The following is a 27,436-nucleotide window of genomic DNA, read 5'->3' as shown; positions in this document are numbered from 1 at the left end:
TACACACTACTTGCCGTATTTAATGTTCTATACACATCTAATAAAGCATACATCATGTTCTATACTGTACAACTAATGTACCATATTTATTGTTCTGTATAGCTAATGGACCATAATGTTGTAATTTTATGCAAGTGTAATAGAGCATATGATTTATTTAATGTTCGACACCGCTCTAAGTTCTGGCAACTTGGAATGCGTATAGGTAATAGTAAAAATGTTTGTTATAAAAATGTCAGTTAATTTTTTTTTAAATTGAAATGTACATTAATAATGGCAACATAGTTTTTCTTAATTATACCTTTTATGGTAAATTTAATTTAAAAAAAATTTGAGGCAATAAATCATTTTTAAAGTGCATGAGTTTGTAATTCTAATAAATACAAATACAATTGGAAAAATAGATTTACCATTCAGTATATTTTAGTTATTTTATTTAGCATTTTTACCTTTAATTTGCATTATAATGAGCAAAAAACTTTCATATTTAATTCTACTTTTTATGGCAAATGTAATTTGAAGAAATCATTTGGATTGATTGCTATTTTTAAAAATGCTTATGAGTTTGTAATCAAATACATCATTGTAAATTATTTTCCTGTAAATACTGTACTGCCTTAAATTTACTTGATTTAAATTTTTTTATTAAATTTTTTTTTTAACAGTAGCAAATTTAATTTAATTTCTAATTCTTCATTTTGTGGTAAATTGAATAAAAATGTTTTGAATTATTTTTTACGTGTGTATTTTTTTAAAACACATTTTAAAAAGTTTGCACTAAAAAATGTGTGTTCATTTAAATAAGGAAATTAACAATTGTAATATTTTTTTTTCATTTTTAAGTCTTATGTTTTGTTATAACTAAAAGATAATGTGAGATGAGAAATATTTTACTGCATATAAATGTGTTACTTCTAACCTTAATAAAATGCACTGAAATGATAGTTTTAGCAATATTCACCTTAACTTTAAAATTTATTACATTATGATCGTGGGTAAACTTGCGCCTCGACTCGTTGCCAGCCAATTGCAGGGCACATATTGGCAAACAACCATTCACACATTCCCGCCTAAGAACAATTTATTAAACCTAATAAGTAAGGCTGCACGGTATTAAGAAAACATAAGATATCGATATTATTGTGATACAGTATTCAACATGTACCACTTATTAGAGGTTTATCTTTGCTTTTTCAATCATTTGTGAGGTGTAAAAAAGCATGCATTTGTAATAAACATTATTTTTACACGGATTTTTGTTATTCGCATGCCAGTCGTCCCCCCCCCCCCCCCCCCCCCGCGAATAACGGGGGTCAACCGTAAAAAAAGCAAGCTTCAGTGTAATATTTTTGTATACATTTTGTTTGCAGTGACAATAGGATTAGTTATGCAATCTAAATTTTATAGTAATACAAAAATGATTAGTAATTGTACAAACGGATAAAATGATATGAAGGTTTTTCGTTTTTTCAACATTCAAATGTTTAAAACACAGAGCTAAACCCCGCCTCTTCCGCCTAACCTCCCAGTGGGTAAGCGGGGATGGATGGGCGGGGCAAGGGGAGTGGGGGTGGGCTTCCACGGCCGAACGGAAAGAAAGTGGAAAGTGAGACAAATAGCTGCATGGACACTCTGCCATAAGTAAGTACTCGTTTTACACTTCAAATGTCTTCAAATGCGAGTGGCCGGGTCGCGCGAGCGCGGTATGAGCGGCGATCCCGTGGAGTTGATGGAAAAGCTTTTATTGGAGGAGAGAAGGCGAAAAGGGGGGCAGGTTAGCTTCGTCGTGGATGAGCTCAACAAACAATGGTGGGGAGGACGCGATGGTCGCCTCCTTTCTTTTTTCTGTTTTTTTTTTCTTCCCACTTGTTCAAACCTCAGGCAAGCAAGATTAGGAGGCTGCATGTTGTCCTCCCCCGCGCACGGCCACGTACGCTTCCACTTTTTTAGCCGGGAATGAAGCGACAAAAACGGGGGGCGGTGAAGTCAAAATTGGGCCGACGCCGGAGGACAGTTTGACCGTGGAAGTCATTCATTTAGCGGGGAAGGAGAGCAAATATTTCGGGGTGTGCGCCCCATTGTCTTATCACTACAAAAGACATCCACTACTTTTTTGTTTTACCCTTTTATCTTCACCGTGCCTTCATGTAAATGTTTCGCTGCCAAAATGCCTGGGGGAAAAGCCGTAAAATGTTCAAATGTTGTCCGGCCAATTTGTATGTGTTTGGCGAACAACTGTAAAGTGCACAACTCCAAAATTTAACGAAATAGTGCTTACTATACTGAACATTTTATGACTTTTGCCACGCTTTAAACAGTGCTTGAATTACGTTTCTAAGAAAGAAAGGCCCCTTAGTGAATATATTTTAATTTCGCAGTGTTTATTTTGCTGTGACCGGCAACCCGCCAGCTAGCGTTATTTTGCCGTGAATCACGCGAGAGCTACAGGTACAAAATCTGCGCCCGTGAATGTGTACTAGCTCGTGGTACAGTGGATAAGAGGGCTCATATAGTGAAGCCTGGTACACACATTAGGATTTTTCAAGTCTTACAAGATCACACACACAAAGACGGGGGGAGAAATCGGGCATAAAACTGTTTTGGTAGTATTGTGCTCAGAAAATCTCAAAACCGCTGCTCACACACAAAGATTCTATTCTACCACTGGTCAAGAATCCTGTTCTCCAAGGGAACGCTTTCGCGTGTTCACACGACTTCACGAATGCGAATTGCCAAATGTTTCCGAAGAGTACCGGAGGTGGAACATTTTAAGATGTCTGCAAAGAAATAAAATAATTCCTGCCACTAGAATAACCCATGTTTATACAAAAACCACATCAGGTAGGCCTCCGACCTCCCGAAGACTGCTGGGATAACCTCCAGCATTTACGCGATCCGAGAGAAAGGAAGCGATTCAGAAAAATGGATGGATGAGCATCACGTTTTGTTTTATTTACCGGCGCTTCCTGGTTCGTCAGTCAGAGAGCTTCTTTGATTGGCTATGTTCCGTTCACGTCAGTCTGTGGAGTCATCTTGCTCAGGAGACCTCAACACACACATGAAGATGTTCGTCATAAATATTGAACACGAAAAATGTTTCAGATTGTCGGTGCTGCGTGGCGGAGTTGGATTCGCTCTGCGTTGATGAATTTTCCACATTTAAACTTACCGAACACAGAAATTTCCATTTCAAATCGCTACTGCCACCTGTTGATGAAAAATTAAACTGCACCCGAATCCAGTCTGCACATTGTGAAGTTTAAGGTGGTAATCTACTAATTAAGAAGATATAGCAGAAATTAATGTTCAAATAAAAAAGCGATTGGAAATATTTTTGGGGGCCAATTTGTTACAGAGAGCAACTTTAAAAAGGTAAAAGATGCAATCGCTTAATTTGAAAATACGCAAGCGTATCCGACTCCTAATAGCCGACGCTGTTCATGCCAGGCCAAGAATATCTCGCTCCAGCAATTGACCAATCAGAGCCGTTCATGTAAAATAACGCTAGTGAGAGGTGCCAGTCACTGCGAAATAAAAAATAAAATCCTAGAGTATTTTTGAACAATATTACTTGATTTTATTGTTTTGTTTTCGACTTAATATTGTTTGTACTTAAATCAAATAAAAAAATCTTAGAGTATTTTGAACAATATTACTATTTTTTTTGTTTTTGACTTAATATTGTTTGTACTTAAATGTTTTAAAGAAATATCAGATTTAAATTTTTTAAGTTTTCTCATATTACTATAGTTGATGTTTTTTAATAATATTACGTTTGGGCTGTTTGTACATAGCTTTTATTATTTTTTTCACTTAATTAAAAAAAAAAATCTATATTTTATTTTTTAAATGTAACTAACCTAATATTTAATGTTTTTTGTGTATTTTTTTTCTTAAGTTTAACATTTTTAAAGTGGTAGGTTTGATGTTTTTACCCACTGTTTAAGATTTGAGGCTTTTAGGCAACATTTAAAGTTTTTACTTCAGTGTTACATTTTAATGTACGGTTGTATGTTGAACACTTTGACATAGCAATATTTCATCTTTTTTTTTTTTTTTTTTTTTTTACACACGGAGATGTTTTTAGTTAGTTTTTTTTTTTTTTGAACAGTTTTTCTTAATTTTTATGTTCATAGATTGGGACCATTTTTACCACTAGAAAAGTTGAGCTACTTGCTATGTATTTTGTTTTTTTTACCTGCCAGCAAAAAGTTTTCTAAATCCTGAGTGACGTTTCAAAAGCAGGCATTTGCACACAAGCAAACAAAGCCATGCTTTGAAAGCTTCCTGGATGGAGGTAATAAAATGGGAGGCGGTATGCAAGCTTGTGTATTGTTGATATTTACAGTGGCTTTTATTTGAGCAGCGGTTATTGTGACTGAGGGTTAAATTACTATCAAGCCACTAGAAAATGTGTAAGCTTATTTGGCTTCATAGAAAGAAAATTACTCCCTTTTTTAAGCATCCTTAGTTGTGATTCAAAGTTTTCTTTTAAGATAAAATGGTCAAAATTTTCAGGAACATTTTTTTTTTCCATGTCCCACTAGCCAGACTGTACAGATGGTGTAAACCATAAATAGCCTTAAGATGTTTTCACCGCCTTAGTTACATGTAAACAACGCAAGCCATTGCATCCATTTTGCATTAAATGTAGTTCAGATGTAGTCACATTGACAGCAATCTCATTCATCCTTGAATCAAAATGGAGCCCACCATCTTTTTGAGGGGGGAGGACCGAGCTGGAAGTTGCATGCGTGGCTAATAAACAAATAAGATTACAGCATTCTTTGTCTGTCTGTGGGAAACTTCAACTGCGAGGAAAGCAAATCATTGTCTCTGGTTAAATCTAAGGGCTAAATTTAATTCTTAATCCAAATATAATACACATTCAGGAGGGGTGTGCCCCAAAAAATCGATTCTCATTTAGTACGATTCAGAATCTATTTTAAATGTCCCAAAATCGATTTTCTTTAAATTATTTTATACTGTCTTCCCTTTGTTTGTTTATGCCTTCATTGGGAGCGCTGTTCGTGTTGTACCCGATTTGGCCACTTAGGGGCAGTGTGGTTCCCACGCGGTTTGATACACTGTTAAGTAGTAGATACATTAGAGAGTAGAAGGAAAAAGTCACAATCAAGTTATTCCAATAAAAGTTGTGGGTTTTTTTGCAGCATGGAGCCGTTCTTTTGAGTGATAAAAGTGCCGCCAGTAGCGTGCTATTTAGCATTAGCGAGTCATACTGGAGTAGATCATTCCGATTCCTTGAACATCTATAAATTGAAGCAAAAATCATTGTGTCTGGTTAAATCTAAGGGCTCAATTTAATTCTTAATCCAAATATAATACACATTCAGGAGGGGTGTGCCCAAAAATCGATTCTCATAAGAATCGCGATTCTTATTTAGTACGATTCAGAATCTATTTTAAATGTCCCAAAATTGATTTTATTTAAATTATTTTATACCGTCTTCCCTTTGTTTGTTTATGCCTTTATTGGGAGCGCTGTTTGTGTTGTACCCAATTTGGCCACTTGGGGGCAGTGTGGTACCACACGGTCTGATACGCTGTTAAATTGTAGCCACAATAGAGAGTAGAAGGAAAAAGTCACGATCAAGTTATTCCAATAAAAGGTTTTTTTGCAGCGTGGAGCCGTTCTTTTGATTGATAAAAGTGCTGCGAGTAGCGCGCTAGTTAGCATTAGCGAGTCAGACTGGAGTAGATCATTACGATTCCTTGCACATCTATTAATTGAAGCAAAAATCATTGTCAATCAAATCATTTTGAAGCAAAAATCTCTCTTAATCGGAAATCGATATCGAATCGCACGCCCACAAATCGGAATTGGGTCGTGAGACATTCAAAGATTCCCACCCCCAACATTCAGCATGCCATGAATGGAGTTAAAAGTTCACTGATAAGACATCACAGAGGTGTACCTAATGAAGTGGACATTACATACAAGCACACACACCTGCTCTAGTTTGCTAGCCTTTTGTGGGGGGGGGGGGCTGACGGTAGCAGTTGTTTCTTGAACTGAAGTTGCGGTAGGAAACCATGGGAGGAGGTGGTCATCTACTCTACTTTGTGTGTGTGTGTGTGTGTGTGTGTGTGTGGCTCAAGCACGTGTGTGTGTGTGTGTGTGTGTATGGGTGTGCCCACATATTTACACAGTTGGTGCAGTAGGCCTTAAATGGCCGCTGGATGGAGCCGGGGCGGTGGTGTCGCAGTGCCTTGCTCGCCTTTGGGGCAGCTGCCATCTCCAAATGTTTGATTCCTCCACGGGCGTTTCTTGAGAGCAGACATGAAGTCCTAATTGCGACAATTAGCATTCCATGCTAGAGTGGCGACGGCTAGCTTCAATAAGTCACAGCAAGAAATGTCTGGGGTTTTTTTCTTGGTGATTTAGCAAATTATGTAAAAAAAATAAAGTTTTGGTTTTTACACATTTCACCAATAAAGGGGAATTTTATCAGGGTTATTGTCGCATCACTACATCTTGTACAATTTCTAGATTTTGCTGCATTGTAAAAGGTGATATAATTAGTCTGGGGTGTTGACACAGGGAGAGCGTTAAATTTAGTTTAGGGATGATCAAATACAAGCTACTAAAACTAACTCGATGTGTTGGAATAATTACATACAAGCTAAATTATTACTTATTGATGTATCTTATTAATGCATCATTTTAAATTTAACATTGCATAAATTATTTTATTTGTATTTTAATTCTTCTTCTTTTTTTTCAAACAAAGTACCAAAAATCAGTTTGGACATTTTATATTCAATTAAAAATAAAAACAAAACCCTGATGTTTATCAAATTAATCAAACTGATATACATTAAATTTATAAATTTTCAACAATAAACTTGAACAACATTGTTCATTTATATTTAAAAAGTAAAAGTACTGTTATTTGGGTCGGCCTGAGAAATTATTTAATGCCATCAGGGTTCTACAGGGGCCAATTTGATCCCTATTAAATTGCCATTGAACTTTGCTAATGGTTGACCCCATAGGTCAACTGCCCCGATACGATACCTTGTGGTAATTGTATTTTGATTTTTTTGTCACAACAAACTCTTGGGTGGAAAAATGGAAGAATGACTCGGCGTTCTTGTAAAGTACATTTGCCTTGCGGTCCATTCATTATCTTACAGTAAACAGTGCGGTTGTGCTCATAAATAACCTTAAGAGCTTCTTCTTTTTTTTTTTTTTTTTTGGCAATGTCTGCCTCTGAAAGCACTTTTATGGGCTTCGCTGTTACGTCCTTTGTAATAATTCATACAGTACATTATCAGCGGCTTGTCGGGAGACTCGGGGGCGGTTTTGGCGGCGGGGTCGAGTTTCATTGTCCTGAGTGTGTTTTTACGATCCGTTTGCCCCAGAACATTTCGCTTGAAAATAAACGTTCATTGAAGACTATTTGATGCACTTCCATGCGTAGGAAGATGATTGCTTCCTAAGTAGGACGTTGGGGCTGAATAGGCAACCGGATCCGCGCCACCTCTGGACCACACCTGTTTGGATCGAATGTTCGGCCACGTTCTCACTTGACAGTCTTGCACAATAGTGTCACAATATTACGTTTCCACCATTGCTTCAGCCTGTTTGCGGTCCAAAATGTGCTCACATTTGTCTCGAATGAAGTATAGTGATGGGATTAATATTAACTCATTCGCTGCCATTGACGGCTATAGACGTCAAAAATTTATTTACATACAATATACAATTTTTTTTAATGTACTTTTAGAACAGAATTAAATTTGTGATTAATCGTGAGTTAACTAGTAAAGTCATGCGATTAATTATGATTACAAATTTTAACCGCCCGACGCCCCAAATTTTCAATAATGTTTTTTTTTTTTTAATTCATTCACTGCCTAAAAACGTTTTAAAAAAAAAAACATTTCAACTATTTCTATTAGTTTAACATTTTTTTCCATTTTTGTTAACAAGGGTATGAAAACCCAGAACAAATATTTTTGGGTACATTTAGAACAGATGTAAAAAGATAAATAAAATAATCGTGAGTTAACTAGTGAAGTCATGAAATTAATTACAAATTTTAATCGCCTGATGCCCCTATTTTACGAAAAAAAATTAATACTTTTTTTTAAAGAAAAGATTATTTTAAAAAATCATAAATCGTTATTGTTCTAATACAATTTAAAAAAAAATCGAGGTTTTCAAACTCTTAACAAAAATGGGAAAAAATGTTTTACTAATAAAAATAGTTAATTAATTTAAATAAATAATAAATTTAAAATTAATTTTTGACGTCCATAGCTGTCATTGGCAGTGAATGAGTTAAAGATAGGCAGATATGTGTTTTCCAGGCCCGATACCGGTTATAAGTAGTGAAGGTTGCTGATAACCGATATTCGGAGCTGATATTCATTTTCAGTGAAAGGGGGGGAAAGTATTCTAGCTGTTTTCTAATGTATCAATTATCGTTAATATTATCTTTGCCAAACTTCTTATCTACAAATGCCGCAGCTTCAAAGTCTGCCAGCTGCAAAAATGTTTTGTTTATAGCATGATGTCATTCAGGCTCTTCTGTCATAGCTAAGTATTAGGGATGGGAATCTTCGACTGTCTCACGATTCGATTCCGATTTTTGGGTTTGCGATTTGATTCAGAATCTATCATCGATTCAGAGCGATTTTAGATTAAAAATTATTTGATTGACAATGATTTCTGCTTCAATTTATAGATATGCAAATCATTGTCATGATCTACTCCAGTCTGATTCGCTAATGCTAATTAGCGCGCTACTCGTGGCACTTTTATCATCAAAAGAACGACTATTCATACAAAACGCTTCAGGAATGTACACAGAGAAGCATCTTAACATCCTACACTGCAAAAAAAAAAAAACTTTTCTTGGATTAACTTGATGATGACTTTTGGCTTCTATGTGGCTACAACTTAACAGTGTATCAGAACGAGCGGAAACCACACTGCCCCTCAGTGGCCAAATCGTGTACAACATGAACAGTGCTCCAAATAAAGGCACACACAAACAAGGGCAAGACAGTATAAAATAATTGAAATAAAATCGTTTTTGGGACATTTAAAATACATTCTGAATGAGAATTGCGATTCTTATGAGAATCAATTTTTTTTAGCACACCCCTACTAAGTATGCTAGGAGAGGCTAGAAATGTTCTGTTTGTTGCTGTCCTCTTTTCATTTTTCTACTTTAGTGTACTGCTCGGGCCTCCGCTCATATGTTGGCCACATGCGTCTCATTATGCGGCGTAATGGCGACGTGACGTCATGATTGCAAGAGCATGTGAAGGGTTTGAAAGGTCAACGGCGAAATGCTAAACGTGAGACGTCTACATTTAACGCAGGAAAGGCCACTTCAGCGGTCATGTGGAAATTCATTCTAAATTGGATGACTACTCGGGTGGAGAGTGAGCAAATGTTCCATTGTCCAAAAGCGCAAACATCACCTGATGCGCCGCAAATTAAATTGATTTGAACTGTCAAAAGTCCCAAGATAGACATTTGCCATGTAAACAAAGCGCACCATCTGATCCGAGTCAGCAAATTGTTATTTAATTTTTGGTGAAGCCATGATGCTTTGCTTACCGCCGAGTCACGTGACTGAATCCTGTCCATTGGTTGAATGAGGACTGAGAATGCCACATTGATGGAATTCGTTAGTCTGCCTTGTGTGGTGTTTTGCATTGTTTGTTTGCATTAACCCATTCAAACCCTTAAAACGTATAAATACCTTTTTTAATACTTTGTCCTCCACTCCCAAAAACGTATTTATACGTTTTTTTTAATTTTTATTTAAGTTTTGTTATAAAAAGAGCTTGTTGCAACATGGCCCTGGTTGATCTCTTATACTTTGCTGCCACCTGTTGGTCGTTTTTGTAATAATTACCTTTGCTTTAAGTGACCTCTTCATGTCAGAAGCTGTATCAAAGCCTTCTGTATGCTTTAGCACAGGGGTGCTCAAGTTCGGTCCTCGAGCGCCCCTATCCAGCCTGTTTTCCATGTTTCACTCCTGTAGCACAGCTGAATCTAATGATCGGCTAATCAGCAAGCTTTGCAGAAGCCTGATAACGACCCTGATCATGATTCAGGTGTGTTAGTGGAGAGAAACATGGAAAAAGGGCTGGATAGGGGCTCTCGAGGGCCGAATTTGAGCACCCCTGTGCTAGAGCATACAGAAGGCTTTGATAACAGCTTCTGACATGAAGAGGTCGCTTAAAGCAAAGGTAATTATTACAAAAACGACCAGCAGGTGGCGGCAAAGTATAAGAGAGCAACCAGGGCCATGTTGCAACAAGCTCTTTTTGCCAGTGTTTTCAACAGGTTTGTGAATAATGATGAAACTTCGCTATATTCTAATGCTAATTGCTACAAAACGGAAACAGATACAAATATTATTTTTTTTCCTGATGAAAGAAGATACTTTTTGTTTTTATAGCGATAGAACAGAATATTATGTGGAACTTTGGAAAATCAGTCCAAATCCAGTAAAACAGCTGGGAGCGAAGGGGGTTGCTTCAGTAAAAATGGCTGGCAGTGAATGAGTTAAGATAGCCGACATAATTCTATGACCTCTCTATATTGCTCATTTTGATCCTGGACATCAAGAAGGAGTGATTGTGTTTCAGTATTTGGCTGGACCGGAAGTGGATTTTAATAGGCTAACGTAAGATCAGGACGCCATTATGGCAGCGCCCCCTGAGCCACGCCCACCTTTTATCCACTAACCAGCGTATGACAGCCTGGCATCCATCATGGCCGCCCGTCTATTTTGGTCTACTTTTGTGTGTGCGGGGGCGGCGGCGCAGAGGGCGGCTTGAGGTCATGTCACCTCGGCAACTGTCAACCTACGCCCCCCCACACCCCCACCCCTCCTCCTTTCATCACCATGGCAGCGGCGAGGCCAGGTTTCCACGGGGACGGCCGACGCCGCAGAGGGAATGCGAGACGGCGCGCGGGAAGGAAGGAGCAGAGGCCGAACAAGTTTTTTTGTGAAAACAGTGTAATCCAATATGGCTACCTTTTGTGTCGCGCTAGCGCCGGCGTCACCAGATGACTAACCGCCGCCAGAAGCGTTTTGGCAAGTGCATGTTGCCAAAAGAGAAGGTTTTTAGGGGGTTAATGTGCCACAACGCTCACTTTGATTCCCACGCAGGGGGTGATGGCAGCCATTTTACACTTCTTGTGTGTGCCACGTCACGTGGTGGCGCTACATGACCCATCTGCGGCATCTAGAAACATTTGGCAGTATCAGTACTACATTATACTTTCCTGACTTTTTGCACGAGGCAATTTGGATTATTTCTAGTTTTTTGCTTTGTACTGTATTTTTTTGGTGCAGGGTGGCAATTTTCATGAATAACTGGTGAGAGGAGTGATCACAATCATAATATATTCTGAGCATGAAAGTGTCACTCATTGGGGTCAATGTCAAACGAATTTTGGTCATAAATGGAACAATCCGCAACTTGACCCTTTTAAAAATACTAAATTATCCTTTTGTGTGTGTGTGTGGGGGGGGGGGGGGGGCTTTGTGCTAAAGAACCAAGAAAGTTGAAAGCAGTGGCTAGGTCCATTTTTAACCAAGTTGGGATTTATTTATTCTTTGTCACAAATGCTACTTTTTTGAATCAATTCTATTGGTCAAAATGCAGGTTATCGTCTACGTGTCGTATTTTGATAGTTATCGGTTTGTCTTTCAGATCACGGCCGCCTCTGCTCTCCCCGCCTCGACTCTCCTACCCGCCGTCCTCTCCCGCCCCTCTCCTCCTCTTCCTCGTCCTCTCCCCCCTCCCCCCCCCCCAGCTCCCCTCGCCCACGGCCCCCTCCTCGGCCTCCAAGATAGATTCCTTCAGGAGCAAGGTTGACCTGCTCAAGCTGCCGCTGGCCCTCACCACCAAGTCCATCTCCGAGCGCAAGAGCCAGCTAGGCGGCGTCGGCAAGCCGTGCGGCACGGGCGGAGGAGGAGGAGGAAGCGGGGCTCGCAAAGCCCGCTCGCCGCCCGCCCGAGACATGGACAACGAATCGCAGTACTCGGGGTACTCGTACAAGTCGTCCCACTCCCGGAGCTCCCGCAAGCACAGGTGGGGGTCACGCTTGCGCCGATATTTTTGCCTTTCAAATTAATGACTTTATGGATGTGTTCAGATATCCAGAGGTCTCCAACCCTGGTCCTCAGGGACCGGTATCCACCCTGTTTTCCATGCCTCCCACAGCCAACACATGTGATTCATATCATCAGAAAATCAGCAATCTCTGGAGAAGGCTGATAACGATCTCCACCTGTGTTGGCTGTGGGAGACATGGAAAACAGGCTGGATACCGGTCCCTGAGGATCAGGGTTGAGGACCACTGCAAATATCAATGTATGCCAATCCGTGTTGTGATGTCTTGCTTTTCCTGTATTGGTGCAATGCATCATGGGATTATCCATCATTGGTTGATCACTACTTTTCAAGATGCATTGTGGGATACACAGCACTACAAAATTGCAAACTTACACACATAGAGGATTAGGGAGCGATTCCTGTGTTGTTCCCCACAATGTCAACAAGTGTCTGGCTTTGTATCCGGCAGGGAGCGGCGGGAGCGACATCGCTCCAAAAGCAGAGACGGCAGCAGTCGCGCGGACAAATCGGTGACGATTCAGACCCCCGGAGAGCCACTGCTCGACGCAGAATCCACTCGCGGAGATGAGCGGGTCAGTGAAGAAAAAAAAAAAACTCCTCCTCCCTGGTTTTCATGTTGGCGACACAAAATAACCGTGATGGGCTCGGCACACGCGACGACGCTCGCTCTCAATTCATTTCCTATGGAAGCGGGGGGGCGACGATGCGAAAATCGCCTTCCCTCCTTCCGCCTGGGCGACACGCGACATTCGTGCGTGTGAAATTTTGCGCTCGCACTCGTAGGTCTGCGACACGATACTAGAAAGTATCAACTTTTGTCGGTCGCCAGAGCTGCAACCAATCTGAAGGTTTCATTAACTCATGCGAACTATTTCTATTAGTTTAACATTTTTTAGGTTTTCATTCTCTTGTTAACAAAAGTGGGGGGAAAATGTTCAACTAATAGAAATAGTTCAAATGTTTTTTTTTTTTTACGTCTGTAGCCGTCAATGGCAGTGAATGAGCTAATTGCACGAATCGTCCTTTCACGTCGCGTGGCAGGACGACAACTGGGGCGAGACCACCACCGTGGTCACGGGGACGTCGGAGCACAGCATCTCCAACGAGGACCTGACCCGCGTCACCAAGGACCTGGAGGAGTCCACACCCCTGGAGTGCAAGCGCTTCCTGGGTCCGGCGCTGGGCGGCTGCCTGAGCTTCTTCGCGCTGGTGACCCCGCTGGCCTTCCTGGTGCTGCCACAGGCGCTGTGGCGCGACACCCTGGACCCGTGCGGCACGCCCTGCGAGGGCCTCTACGTCTCGCTAGCCTTCAAGCTGCTGGTGCTGCTGATCTCCTCGTGGGCGCTGTTCCTGCGGCCGCCGCGCGCCACCCTGCCGCGCTTCTTCGTCTTCCGCTGCCTGCTGATGGTGCTGGTCTTCCTCTTCGTGGCGTCCTACTGGCTCTTTTACGGCGTGCGGGTTCTGGAGCCCCGCGAGCGCGACTACCGGGGCATCGTGGAGTACGCCGCCTCGCTGGTGGACGCGCTGCTTTTCATCCAGTACCTGGCGCTGGTGCTGCTGGAGGTGCGCCACCTGCAGCCCGCCTTCTGCCTCAAAGTGGTGCGCAGCACGGACGGAGCGAGTCGCTTCTACAACGTGGGTCACCTCAGGTTGGTGCGACGTCAAGCCACACGGATATTAGCATAAAAAACAATTCTACGTACGTGACTGTTTTGTGGAAAACACTACTTCACCTTTATATTTTTATGCAGGATCGTGAGTGGTCGGCGGCAACAATGAATACACAGAGACTTGATATGCTTTGCTAGAATAACTGTCTTTTATTCCCCGCAAACAGCAATCAACATTGTTTATACTGTGCTAGAATAATCGTACGTTTTATTCCTCGCAAACAGTAATCGACACCTGTGCTTTGCTAGAATGATTGTACCTTTTTATTCCCCGCCAACAGCAATCAATACACTACAACGTTAAGCAGCATTATATGATCATCATCAGCGCTTACCTTGACACTAGACCGGAGAGCCCACGGTCCGGGTAGGAGCTGGTTAATGGCTGGGCGAACGTACGCTTCCCTCAGCTGACTCTGTCCGGATCGTGTGCCGCTCCGTCTTTTATTCGTTAGCGTGTTTTTTTGTTTTTTTTTTCCCTTCATTGACAATATCGTTGCCATGTGTTGCAGTATCCAGCGAGCTGCCGTGTGGGTGTTGGACCACTACTACAACGATTTCCCCGTCTACAATCCCGCCCTGGTCAACCTGCCAAAATCCATTCTGTCCAAGAAGATGACAGGCTTTAAAGTCTACTCGCTGGACGGTAAACATCGCGCCTCGTCATGCAGATATCGCGCAAAAGTTTCAAATTAGAGTCGTACTAACTAGTGATGCACCGAATGTTCGGCCACCGCAAATTTTGGGCCGAAAATGGCAAAAATGTGCATTTTCGGCATTCGGATGAAATAAAATTCACGCCGAAAGAATATGGCTGAAAGAGGATGTTGTGGTGACGCAAGCAAAAAAAAAACCGCATGCATATATCCCGCAAAAGGTTCAAATCAGAGTCGTACTAACTAGTGATTCACCGAATATCCGGCCGGCGCAAATTTTGAGCCGAAAATGGCAAAAATGTGCATTTTCGGCATTCGGACGAAATAAAATTCACGCCGAAAGAATATGGCCGAAAGAATATGGCCGAAAGAGGATGTTGTGGTGACGCAAGCAAAAAAAAACGCTGCAAGTAAGCAAATACCAAACACGGGGGTGAGTGTCCGCCTCGCTGATCGCTGGCGTTTGTGAGTACCGGATTACCGGTAGCTTCATTGTGCACGCCGGAGAAAGACGGCGCTTGTTAAACTGTCGAGTACTGCACTACAGGTGAGACCCTCTTGGTCCTGCAGCGCCTTCCTTTTTTTCTTTGATGAGAGCCCTTCGAGCGCTTCCACTTTTTCATTTGCATTCTGGTGGCCCTGCTAAATACTTTAGCTAATGTTAGCACTATTGCTATTGTTTTAACCCTGGAGAACCCAAGAACCCTTTTCTTCTTTGGAAAATTATGAATTATACATTAAATGACTGCTATAAGTTCACTGAACACCAAAATATATGTTTTTTCAATTTGAACCCTTGTTTTTTAAACTAGCTCAGAGTTGCTAATTTATCAAAATATATATATATATATAAAACATACTCCTAGGCATTCTGCAACATGATATGCTGAGAAGATGGTTTTGTTTGGATTGATTTCCAGCTCAACAAAACAGCATGTTTGTTGCCAGCCATCTTGTCACCACCACTCTGGTTCACGTAAGTGCAATATTCATCCACTAGATGGCCCCATGCAGGGGTCAGAAGTGGCACTCTGGACTTTTGAAGTTACATTTGTGGAAAAAAAAAGGTCTTTGTTATTTGAGTAGCAGAATTTATAGGGGCCAAATTTTACCCCGTGGGTTCTCCAACAAGTAAACACTTAGCACTATCTCCGGATGGCGACAGATCTGTACAGGACGCCGTGTGTGACTTTGCAGTCCGTTTTCCAAAGCCGATTGGCTGGTGCGAAGAAATGTGTTTATTTTTAAACGTTGGTGAATATGTGAATGTGCCGATTTTAAGTGCGTCGCACCGTGTCCCGCTCCGAATAGCCTAAAAATGCGCCATCCGCTCCGCACCGTACGCACCCGTACCCGCCGGTTCGAAGTACTGTACATTGACTATAAAGTGCAATTGCGCCGCCAGAAAATGCTCAGTTGCTCACCCCCCGTTTGGTGTTTACTGTACCAGTCGCCAACATGTCTCTAATGTCTTACAATTTATATTGTGCTTTGTTAAAATGCCTGTGCTAAATAGGCCTAAATATTTTATAATAATATTATAATTAAAATTAGTTATTATAAATGCAATGATAATAAAAAATTGGCATATTTTTTTCTTCAGCGTTTCGGCCAAAATATTTCATTTCGGTGTATCCCTAATACTAACTGATGTGTATATGGAGTCTAAGGCTGCAACTAACAATTATTTTAATAATCAATTAATGTTTGAATTGGATAAAAAAATTATTTTTTTATTTCCATCGGTTTCTTTAAAAAAACAACTTTGTGTTCTATGGAGAAATATTTGGATGCTGGTTTTGGATGAATAAAAGTGTGTGTGTGGGAGGGATATTTTTTCAAATTGACAGCGCAGAAAATGCACAAATATCAAAATTAATTATTGATTAATCTGATAATAAACTAGTTGTCAATTATTTGTTACACTAGAATAGTTACAGAGTTGCTCTAAAATAGTTACCGGGTATAACATTGTGCGTATTGGATTAGAGGACACCAGTAGCGTGATATTTTGAAAAATGTGTTTATTTTAATATGCAAATGATCATGTTTAATGCAGATATAAAATTATACTTTCTGTTGTCTGTAATTGTATTTTTTTAAATATACATGTTGCTATATTTTTTATATAAAAATGGCAGAAAATAATCAAAACAATTTTTTATATATTGAAATGTTATATTGTACGAGAGCACCAGTGCCTGTGATATAAATACCAGAATTATATATACGTTATTATTTTTAAATAATTTTATTTATAATAAATCATTCAATGATTTACAATAATTAAATGAACAGTATAGATACCATCAGTATTTAGATGTTTTAAAATTGTCATAACACAAATTGTAATTTATCATTACAGTATGACAATGTTATTATTAAATACTTTGAAAAAATCTGATACTGTAATAAAAATACTTTTTATAAACTTAAATCCTACCCCTTTAGAAACCATTTACCATATATTGTATCTGTGTTTCTGTTGTGTATCAAAAATATATTTATTAGAGATAGACCGATGCTGATATTTGGCATTTTGACAAATATTGGCAATCTGCCTTTTTATAAATAAAAGCCGATAAAGCGGTGAATGTAGCAAATTTAGGGTTTTCATCAGGATTTGCAAGTTGTTTACGGACAAGTTTTGTCATTTTGAACACATTCAGACAATTTTTCAATGTCTGTGAAGATCTTTTAAAACCTTATATGAACCCTGACGAAAACTCGTATTTAAGTTTCCACTTTATAAAAATGATGCTACACTGTGAACTCACTATACTTTTTCTTTTTAAAAATAAGTAAAAAATATATATATATATACAGTAAATTAAGAAATTATGTTGACATTTTGGAAAGCTTAATTAACCTTTGAAAACTTTAGGGAACTATTTACTTGCTTAGTTTTAAATTGAGCTTAACACATGCTGATGACCCTGGAAGCTCCCTGCAATTTTTGTTATAATTTTTATACAAAACGGTCAATGTTCCAAATTAAAAGAAAGAATCGGTATCGACCTTGAAAAAAACGTATCAGTCTATCACTATTTAATATTGATGCCCCAAAAAAATGCCTCCCACAGAAAACCCCGCCAATAATTCGACAGGCCAGTCGCGCGCCATGATCGCCGCCGCCGCCAGGAGGCGGGACAACTCCCACAACGAATTCTACTACGAGGAGGCCGAGATGGACCGCAGGATCCGCAAGCGCAAGGCCAGGTGGGACAGACAGACGCCCGCACATAGTCAATTATCTCAACTATTTTCGCTCCACAGTTATGATACTTAACTCTTTGACTGCCAAAAACGTTAAATAACGTTTAGTAAAATCCTATGGAGGAGTGCCAAAGACGTTAAAAGACGTTTTTTTTTCAAAACAGAGGTGAAACTAACCATTTTCTATTGTTGATTACTGAAAAACGGAAGAAGGTAGAAACAAACTTTTTTTTTTCTGATGAAAGATGAGAGTCCAATCTTTCATTTGGTAGTAGTGTGTTTCCATAGTCCAAACACATAATTTTCTGTGGACCTTGAAAGATCAGTCAAAATGCTTAAATCGGCTGGCATCCACGGCATCCCTTTTCTGAAAACGCTTGGCAGTCAAAGAGTTAATGAAGCAGCTTTATTACGACCAAACGATCTTAAGCTAAAAGTGGGCGTGACCTTGCAGGCTGGTGGTGGCGGTCGAGGAGGCGTTCACGCACATCAAGCGCCTCCACGAGGAGGAGGCGGCGGCGACCTCGTCCCCCAAGCACCCCCGCGAGGTGATGGACCCCCGCGAGGCGGCGCAGGCCATCTTCGCCCCCATGGCGCGGGCCATGCAGAAGTACCTGAGGACCACGCGGCAGCAGGCCTTCCACAGCATGGAGAGCATCCTCACGCACCTCCAGTTCTGCATCACGCACAACATGGCGCCCAAGGTCACGAAAACATTCCGTCGCCGTTACCGTAACAAGTTTCATTATGGCGATTATATAGTAAGGTCATATAATCAATAATATAGTTATGTATGTGTTTAATTGATATCGAAAATACTGATTCCATTTGAAATGATTGCTAATATATACTTAAATTAAAAACAATAAACTTTCAACTTAAGTAAAGGCTAAGTATAGTTTATATCTGGGGGGAAAAAAAGATTTTGAAGTATAAAATATCAATGTATAGAATTTAAATTGATCAAATGAAAAAAAATGTATTAAACATTTGTGGAACAAAACAAAATATATAAAAAAAATAAATAAAAAAGTACCAGTATGTATGTATGACACCTTTTGTCAATATAGAAATGTTCACTTATATTGTTGAACATGGTATATTTAATATTTATTTAAAATATATATATATATATATATATATAGTAATATTAAAGCTAACTAATTAAGTAAAATTATTCATATTTATGGAAAATAAAATATATATTGACCTAATAAAAATTATTATTCAATATTAAATACATATATTGGGAAAAATAATTGAAATATATTTAATGTCAATATAAAGATATATTAAACTGGTGAATTAAGAGGTTTATTGTACATATAATTCATATGAAATGTCAAATTTAAGTAGTTGGAGGAAAAACAAGATATTTATATCAAATATTTGAAGAAGAAAAAACTTACTATGTTACATACCAGTATTTCTCATATCAAAAATAAATCATAGAATACAATATATTAAATATTAATTTTAAACGAAGCTATTTATAGTGAAAATAAATATATTAGTTTATTTGTAGTAAATGTGCAAAATTTACATTTCATCAATGTAATTAATATTCATTATTAATTACAATTGTTTAAAATATAAAACTTCAAAATGAATGATCGTTATTCATGGCAATATTATCAAAATATGTAAGAATTTTTAAGCGTATTATGAAATTAGATTATAATCAACAAAAAATGTATATTCATACTGTATATCATAAATTGTGGTATGTAATTATCATTTATTGATTTTAATCCATCATATTTAGTATACTAATTTGAAAACTCATCAAACGTGTGTAGGCCTTTCTGGAACGTTACCTGAGCCCAGGCCCCACCATGCAGTACCAGCAGCACAACGGCAGGGGGCGCCAGTGGACGCTGGTGAGCGAAGAGCCGGTGACGGCGGCCCTGCGCCAAGGCCTGGTCTTCTCCGTGCGCCGCCTGGACTTCTCCCTGGTGGTCACCGTCACGCCGCTGCCCTTCCTGCGCCTCGGCGAGGAGTTCGTGGACCCCAAGAGCCACAAGTTCGTCATGAGGCTCCAGTCCGAGACGTCTGTGTGAAGGTTGAAGACGAGAAAGGAAAAAAAAACTTCAATCAGCTCCTGATGCCTTTGACTCGTCTTAATCGTGTTGCAACACGCTGTTAAAAAAAAATATTTTTTTTTTTTACAAAGGTACTCTTTGTTCTTTTTTTTTTTTTTGTAACCACTGAACTATGTTACCACCATCACGACTACGACGTTGCAGCTCATCATCTCAAAAACTGTGACTGCAACAACACCACCTCAGCAACCCCCCCCCCCCCCCAGATAGTTCCTCACCATTTTAATATATCTTTTTATTGTTTTTATACAAAGCACGATTTAGGGCCACACTGAGGAAAAATCATGGTTAACCTAAATAGCATATACAAGTCAAAAATGTTTTTAAGATGAGAACAACAAATTCACCAAACAAGCAGACACATTAGTATTTTTTTTTATTGATATTTTGATAGTAAATTAAAAATGACTGGTAATTATGCTATTAGGCTAACAAAATAGTACTTATACAGTACTAAATGTCTAATTTTTATTATTTTTTAATATAGAAGGTTAAGAGAATAAAGTGTCATTTTTCATGGGTAAAGTCATTTGGGGAGAATTAATTGTAACAAAAAGGCTAAAGTTTTATTTTTCGGGCGACAAACTGCTCGTCCTCAATCAAGTTCCTATGGAAAAGGATTAAGGCCAAGTGAAGAGAAGAAGAAAAAAAGTTTGGCAGGATTCTCACTTTATTCTCAGAATTTTCACTTCACAAATCGACTTTAATCTCAGAATTTCTTTCAAATGACCACAAAAATAAAATGCAGGATTTTTTGGAGAAAAAAAAACAAAATATTTTTATCCTCATAACATTGACTTTTACTTCTTTTAAAAAGTTTTTTCTTGCTTTTAATTTTAAAAATACAGTTTTCAGTATTTTTTTCCCTCCAAAAACATTTTTTTCTACATTATTTGTGATTTTTAAAAAATTAAACATTCTATAACACAGCTATTGTAAAAAACGTGATTTTGTTCTTTGAAATGGAAAAAAAAAATGCAACTGCTGTTGATTTTCAAACATTTAAAAATATGACTTCATTCATCCCCAAAAAAATGATTGGCAAAAGTACAACTGGTCCTAAAAAAATCTTACTCATTCTTGTTTTTTAAACCTTGAAATATGCAACTTTTAAAAACGTCTAGAAAAGTCAGATTTAATTGAAAAATGTGACTTTTGACTCTTGTTAACTAAAGTGGGGAAAAATATGAAACTAATAGAAATAGTTCAAATGAATTTTTGACGTCTATAGCAGTCAATGGCAATGGAGTTAAGAAATTGACGCCGTTGCCCTTTTTGGACACCGCGGGATACCGTATCAACGTTTTACCGCCCAACCCTAGTGGGAATCAAACTTGACTCTCAGTCTTGTTTTTTCTTTCCAGTGTGGCCCTGATCTTTACCCGGTACTCACTACAGAATGTAGCAACTTGCGTGCTCAAATGACACTTTTCCGAAATATGAAGACTTGATTTTCTATATGTACATGTTTGCGGTCAGCATTGATGTTTGACATTAACACATAATAACGTCAACTTTTAACACTAACTCTAAAACCAAGCAATGTTTAGTTTTTGTTTGCCTTCAGTCCGTATACGGTAGCTTTGACAACAGCTGACAGTCTATCATTTAGTTAGTAAATGCTTTTCTAGCTTTTGTATGTCAACTGACATGCTTACATTAAGCTAATTTATTTTTCTTGAAATGTCTCCATGCAGACTTTTTTTTTTTTTTTTCATAGCGAACCTATCACAGTTTTTTCTTCACCATGTTGATACTTTTGTTTTTGTGGCTGTTTTAAGAGACTGCTTCATATCAGCAAACCATGAACTGCCTTAAGTGGTCTGATGTTGTGCAAATTAAGTGTGTCCAGCGCATTTCTGACAAAAACATCCAAACGGAAGGAACTCGACACCAGAGTTCTTTAGGGCTCCAAATCTTTACATTTTTATAATAACTTTTTTTTAAAGGTGCCTAAGTTATGATGCAATGTTTTCTTGAATGTTTTTACAAGTGGCCTGTAAAAAAAACAAAAACAAAACGACTCATGATGTGGATTTTGTTTTGTCTTTGTATTTTCTTTTTTCTTTTTTTTTTAAATTCCTCTTAGTGTTGTATAGCGTGTTGTTAGTATTTTTCCAACATTAAACCCTCTTATTCTGTACAAAAAGCTTGCCTTGCCTCATCACTGGGCGGTTTATTATGTGCGACAAATTGCTACAAAAATTGTGCAGTTATCATAAGTCTTTTTCTCATGAAATGACAACTTTTTTTCTCAGAAAAGGCATATTTTTTTCAATAAAAACATTCAGCTTAATTTTGTGACAATTATTGAGAAAAAAAATCGGACTATCATGAGATTGACTTTTTTCTTGAAAAAAAAAAACTTTTGTAACGGAATAAACCTCTTAAAATATGTCTGACTTCATTCTTGGAAAATATATATTTTCTTAACTTTTCCTCAAAACATTTAGTCTTTTTTGCTTTTTTTAAAGGGTTTTTTGCTGTCCATAAAAAACACGCCCCCCCAAAAAAACAACAACAAAGCCTTGTATTCTTTTTATATTTATTATTTAATTTTTATTTATGGGGGGATCATACTCCAATTTCTTGAAAGGGGCTGTGTAGAATGTTTTTTTTAATGCTCATTTGAACACCCCCCCCCCCACACACACACACACCATTAATTTCAATAATATGCACACAAAGAACCGTACTATCACATAACGTACTTTTTTTAAATATATATATATAATCATAGATCCTAGTAATTGCTAATTATATTTCATAGGTCACGCCGGAGGCTGACATGTTTCGTCGCCCTCTTTCTGCTACGTATACTCGAAGAACTTTAGCGAACGTAGTAATTTGATGCCGCACGAGTGCTTTTTTAATTTAGTTATTTTTGTAAACATTTATTGAACATGAATAATAAAAATACCAGTCAAGCCAATTTACATGAATCCCATTAAAAATAATAACATTCATGCTTCTCCGTGAGTTATGTTTTGAAATAGTTCTGCATGGACATTTTTAAATGATATTTCTTGCTCGTTAGAAATTTAAGAGACTTAAAACAATTGTCAATTTCAATCAAAAATAATTAGAATAAAGGTTTAAGTTAAGTGCCGCACGGGTGCTATTTGTAGACCGTGATGTCGCGTGACGTCAGCAGTGTGAACAGGAAGTGGGTCAACATGGCGAGCGGATAACCCATGCTAGTTTCGCTTGTCTTGTTCTCGTTTATCTCCGAATAAAACCATGCCGAGTAAACACTGTTGCTATGGAACTTGCAGAAACGACTCCAGACACTACGACCGTCCACATATGAAGGATGTATTCTTTATTCGTTTCCCGAAGCCAAAAACTCAGAGGGAGAAATGTGAACGATGGGTCAACTTGTGCGGACGTCCAATAGAGCAGTTTAACGCCAGCAAGGTGAAGTCTTTCACCTTCATATGTAGTAAACATTTTGTTGGGGGTCATGGACCTACAAATAACAATCCTGATCCCTTGCCGACCACCGCCTGCCCGGACGAGGTAAGCGATTATCTTTCTTTCTGTTTTTTTTTTGTTTGGGGTTTTTCTACTGCCTGACGACAAAGACGAGGAAAAAATGCCAAAATGGCTGCTTTTTCTTATTTTGCTTTTTATATCCACCGTGGTGAGTTGTATGAAAAGTTATATGTAGGGCTTAGTAGAGTTTTTGAGGAGCTATGTAAAGAATTTTGGTTTATGGTTGCAGGTTGCTTGTATTAAGAGGACAGATTTAGCAGCAAATAGAAGAAAAGTGCTGGACTCCTCCAATACTGATCTTGACGCAGCAAAAAGAAGAAATGTGGACTCGTCAAATTCTGATCTCGACGCAGCAAATATCTTGTTGGATCTCAGTTGGTGCGCACCTCTGGATGTTACTGACACAGAAGAATATAAAGTAAGTATTTAATGATATACTTTTTAATATATAACTTGATGCGCAAAACTGAGTATGTGTGGAAATAAAACAAGCCAATATTAAACGAGTTCTGCTCAGTCAAACAATAAATTAAAAGTATTAACCCCTGGGCGTTATTATAGTTTTATGAATATTTTTTTCACTTTCAACCGCTCAAAATGTTCACTGGCATCAGACCTATCTATACATATATAGTTAAAAAAAAAAAAAAAGAAGTTTTTTTTTTTAATGCCCTCTATGGACAATAATAGCAGTATTATGCTAACAGCAAAATTAACTATGCTGTATATATATATATATATATATATGTGTGTGTAAAATAAAGTTCTAATTTGAATATTTCATATGACATATTTAGAGGCTCAAACAAGTCCATAAGTCATAACAATATAATTTTTTCTGCATGCCCAGTTTTCACACAATGGCAGTTTTCTGAATAAAACAAAGTTCTTGTAATTTTGCCAAAATCCGGCATTTCCTTTGAAGTGACATAACTTAGTCATTTATGAATATTTTTTTACTTTCAACTGCTCAAAATGTTCAGTGGCATCAGACCTATGTATACATATATAGTTTTTATTTTTTTTTATTTTTTTAATGCCCCCTATGGACAATAATAGCAGTATTATGCTAATAGCAAGACTAACTATGCTGTATATATATATATATATATATATATATATATATATATATATATATATATATATATATATATATATATATATATATATATATATAAAATAAAAGACTAATTTGAATATTTCATATGACATAGTTAGAGGCTCAAACAAGTCCATAAGTCATAACAATATAATTTTTTTATGCATGCATTTTGTATTCATTCATTAGCCTTTGGCGCCACCTAGTGGATTTTTGTGTTAACACTCTAAACACACAAATTCCTCTATTTTCATGTTTATGACTCGTCAAAGAAGTGATTGCATCAGTAATCACGGAAAATGCATTATAACACATCAGGTTTACAGCATATCAAAAACTGTGATTTATAATGGGAGTCAATGAGCCAAAATCGGGCATTATTACAACAACTTCGTGTGAATCCCTCCCTCCTGTTTGGTAATAATTATAAATTACAGCATGGCGCCAATTTGAACTTCTACATTTTTAAACAATCCTGGTAAAATGTCAAGTCCCTAGTGTATTTTTTTCAAATGCTTTTTCTTTGATGAAAAACAGAAAAATGAAAAAAGCCAGAAAATGGACAAATAACGCCCAGGGGTTCGGCCCTCTTCATAATAACTTTTACAACCGCTTCATATAATATATTGACACCTTCTTAAAATAATCACCCATGTCATTTTTTTAGATTTTTCAGGAAACGCAAAAAAAAAAATTAAAACATTTTAGGCTCTATATATACATAATTTTTTTTATCATATTTATCACATCTTAGAATTTTGATTAATCGCTTAAAAAAAGAGAAAAGCTTTTTATCAAGAATTTTTTCCCGCCAAATTTGAAGAGCACTGGTTATGTCTTCATTCTTTTGACATTTAATGTTATGAGGACGTCTTCAACATTTTTGGATCCACTGCACACGCTCATCCTCCTTTTTTTTCTTCCTAATCAGTTAATTACTTGCATAATTTAAAATGGAGAAGAAAAAAAAGAACCCCAATATTTTGAGATGAACCACATATTCTAAATGTGATAGGCAAACATCTATTAAATGCTTTACTTTGATGCATGTAATTATCATCCGCTGTCACGCTAAAAGATAATCTATGGTAAAAATGAATAGTGCGATTAATCTGCGTTAATTAAATTAGTAATGCGATCATTTTTTTGTGATTAATTATTCAGTTAATGCTTTAACTTTTGACAGCATATATATATATATATATATAAGATCAAAAGATGGTGGAGTGAAGTAATGTTTGTATATTTCAAAAAATCACTAATTTGAGGGCAATGAAGTCAACAAAATATTTTTTAAATAACAAAACATTTCAAGCTAATTCCTTATTTAGCCTACCTAAATTCCGATGTATCAAGTACATTTGTATTCCTGTAAACCTGTATCTTTGTTTTCCCGTCAGGCTAACACTGTCGGGATTCAAACGGAACCTCTGGAACCCTGCGCCAGATGTTCTAAAGTGTTGGTGGACGTCGGTTGTCAAACCGTATACGACCGGCGCACGTTGCAGTCCAAGATCGAAAGCATCATACTAAAGAATGAAGCGGCCTTATCAAGAGCCAGTCCTTCCTCTCCTGATGTGCCGCCGTGTGGTGAGAAAGGGGAGGACGGGCCCTCCTGACTTTGGATGATGTCAAAGACGATGCTAGAAAAATGACATTCTTTACCTGACTTGTTTGTACACTTGCTGGCCTTATTCAACTTCCTCGGCCCGGTAATAAACAATACTGGGAAATGTTAGCAGGATTCATCTAAGAAAAAGAGGAGGAGGAACTATTTAAGACTGTTGGTAGATGACGTCGTGGCTATTGCTTTTATACATTGTTGTTCTTATTCAAATGATCCGAGTCCTCATTAAGTCGGAAGTCCCGCCTCCTCCGTGGCATATAGTCCATTATTGTATTGCCTCAAGAAACGTATGCCTAAATCATTCAAAGGGTTCAAAAGTATTTGATGCTCTGTGGACTCTACAGAATTCTTGGTACAAATGCCTTGTAACTTTTCTCAGCAAGGAAACGTCTTCTGTAATTATAAGCACTATTGCACATTAACTGCCATTGGCGGCTACAGACGTCAAAAATTCATTTGAACTATTTCTATTAGTTTAACATTTTTTTCCCCACTTTTGTCAAGAGTATGAAAACCTAGAAACACATTTGTGTACATTTAGAACAGATGTAAAATTTGTGATTAATCTTGAGTTAACTAGTGAAGTCATGCAATTAATTACAATTAAAAAAATTAATCACCTGATGCGAGTTAAAAAAAAAATTTAAATTAAAAATTAGGGACGTCAGGCGATTACAATTTTTAATTGTAATTAATTGCATGACTTCACTAGTTAACTCACGATTAATCCCAAATTTTATATCTGTTCTAAATGTACAATAACAAAAATTCTAGGTTTCTTGTTAACAAAAGTGTGTGGTGTGTGTGTGTGTGGGGGGGGGGGGGGGGTAAACTAATAGAAATAGTTCAAATGAATTTTGGACGTCAATAGCCGTCAATGGCAGTGAATGAGTTCAAGTGTTTGATAGCAGTTGCTCCTAATGGCACTGGTGTGTTTGTTTCTGATCTTTGCTTGCTATAAGTGACAGAGACATATTTGAACAATCTGGCATACAGAGGTGGCAAATCCAGGTCCAGAAAGTAAAAACCCTGCCTAGCTAGCTCTCATGGTGCTAGCACCCTAGCAGGTAGGTGCTAGCAGGTAAACTAGCACCATGAGAGCTAGCTAGGCAGCTAGCTAGCTAGCACCTGGGGCTAAAGTCAAACTGTGACAGGGTTTTTACTTTATGGACCTGGATTTGCCACCTGTGGTAGAGCATTTACATCCCGGTGATCTGTTAGTTGATTGGGCTTTTTCAAGACGGGTAAAGATGAACATTCCCCAATTTTTGAAAGGTCGGGTTAGGCTAACACCCCAGGAAGAACTACTGGCTAAAATAATAGTAAAGGCACATATTGATGGAGAGCGGTATAACGAACGTATCAAGAAATTGATCTCTGGCATAATTCTCTTGTCTCTAACTCCATTGGCTAGTCAGGCTGTCTTTTGTTGC

General features: G+C 38.0%; 2 protein-coding genes across 2 annotated transcripts; both read left to right on the top strand.

Moving 5' to 3' along the window:
* The first annotated feature begins 1,537 nt into the window (after positions 1 to 1,537).
* On the top strand, positions 1,538 to 22,078 carry vangl2 (VANGL planar cell polarity protein 2). The gene is made up of 8 exons (XM_077559458.1): positions 1,538 to 1,641; positions 11,713 to 12,093; positions 12,587 to 12,710; positions 13,180 to 13,787; positions 14,321 to 14,454; positions 17,548 to 17,683; positions 18,135 to 18,384; positions 19,480 to 22,078. Exons 1-8 carry the CDS (start codon positions 1,547 to 1,549, stop codon positions 19,738 to 19,740), a joined length of 1,989 nt encoding a protein of 662 aa, XP_077415584.1. The 5' UTR covers positions 1,538 to 1,546; the 3' UTR covers positions 19,741 to 22,078.
* Positions 22,079 to 22,948: 870 nt separating this feature from the next.
* LOC144044098 (uncharacterized) lies at positions 22,949 to 26,564 on the top strand. The gene is made up of 3 exons (XM_077558309.1): positions 22,949 to 23,301; positions 23,507 to 23,695; positions 25,777 to 26,564. The coding sequence occupies exons 1-3, from the start codon at positions 23,023 to 23,025 to the stop codon at positions 25,993 to 25,995; spliced, it is 687 nt and encodes a 228-aa protein (XP_077414435.1). The 5' UTR covers positions 22,949 to 23,022; the 3' UTR covers positions 25,996 to 26,564.
* The last annotated feature ends 872 nt before the right edge of the window (positions 26,565 to 27,436 follow it).

Source organism: Vanacampus margaritifer, chromosome 2 (genome assembly GCF_051991255.1).
Source record: "Vanacampus margaritifer isolate UIUO_Vmar chromosome 2, RoL_Vmar_1.0, whole genome shotgun sequence".
Classification (NCBI taxonomy): domain Eukaryota; kingdom Metazoa; phylum Chordata; class Actinopteri; order Syngnathiformes; family Syngnathidae; genus Vanacampus; species Vanacampus margaritifer.
This window is presented reverse-complemented; position numbering and strand designations above follow the sequence as displayed.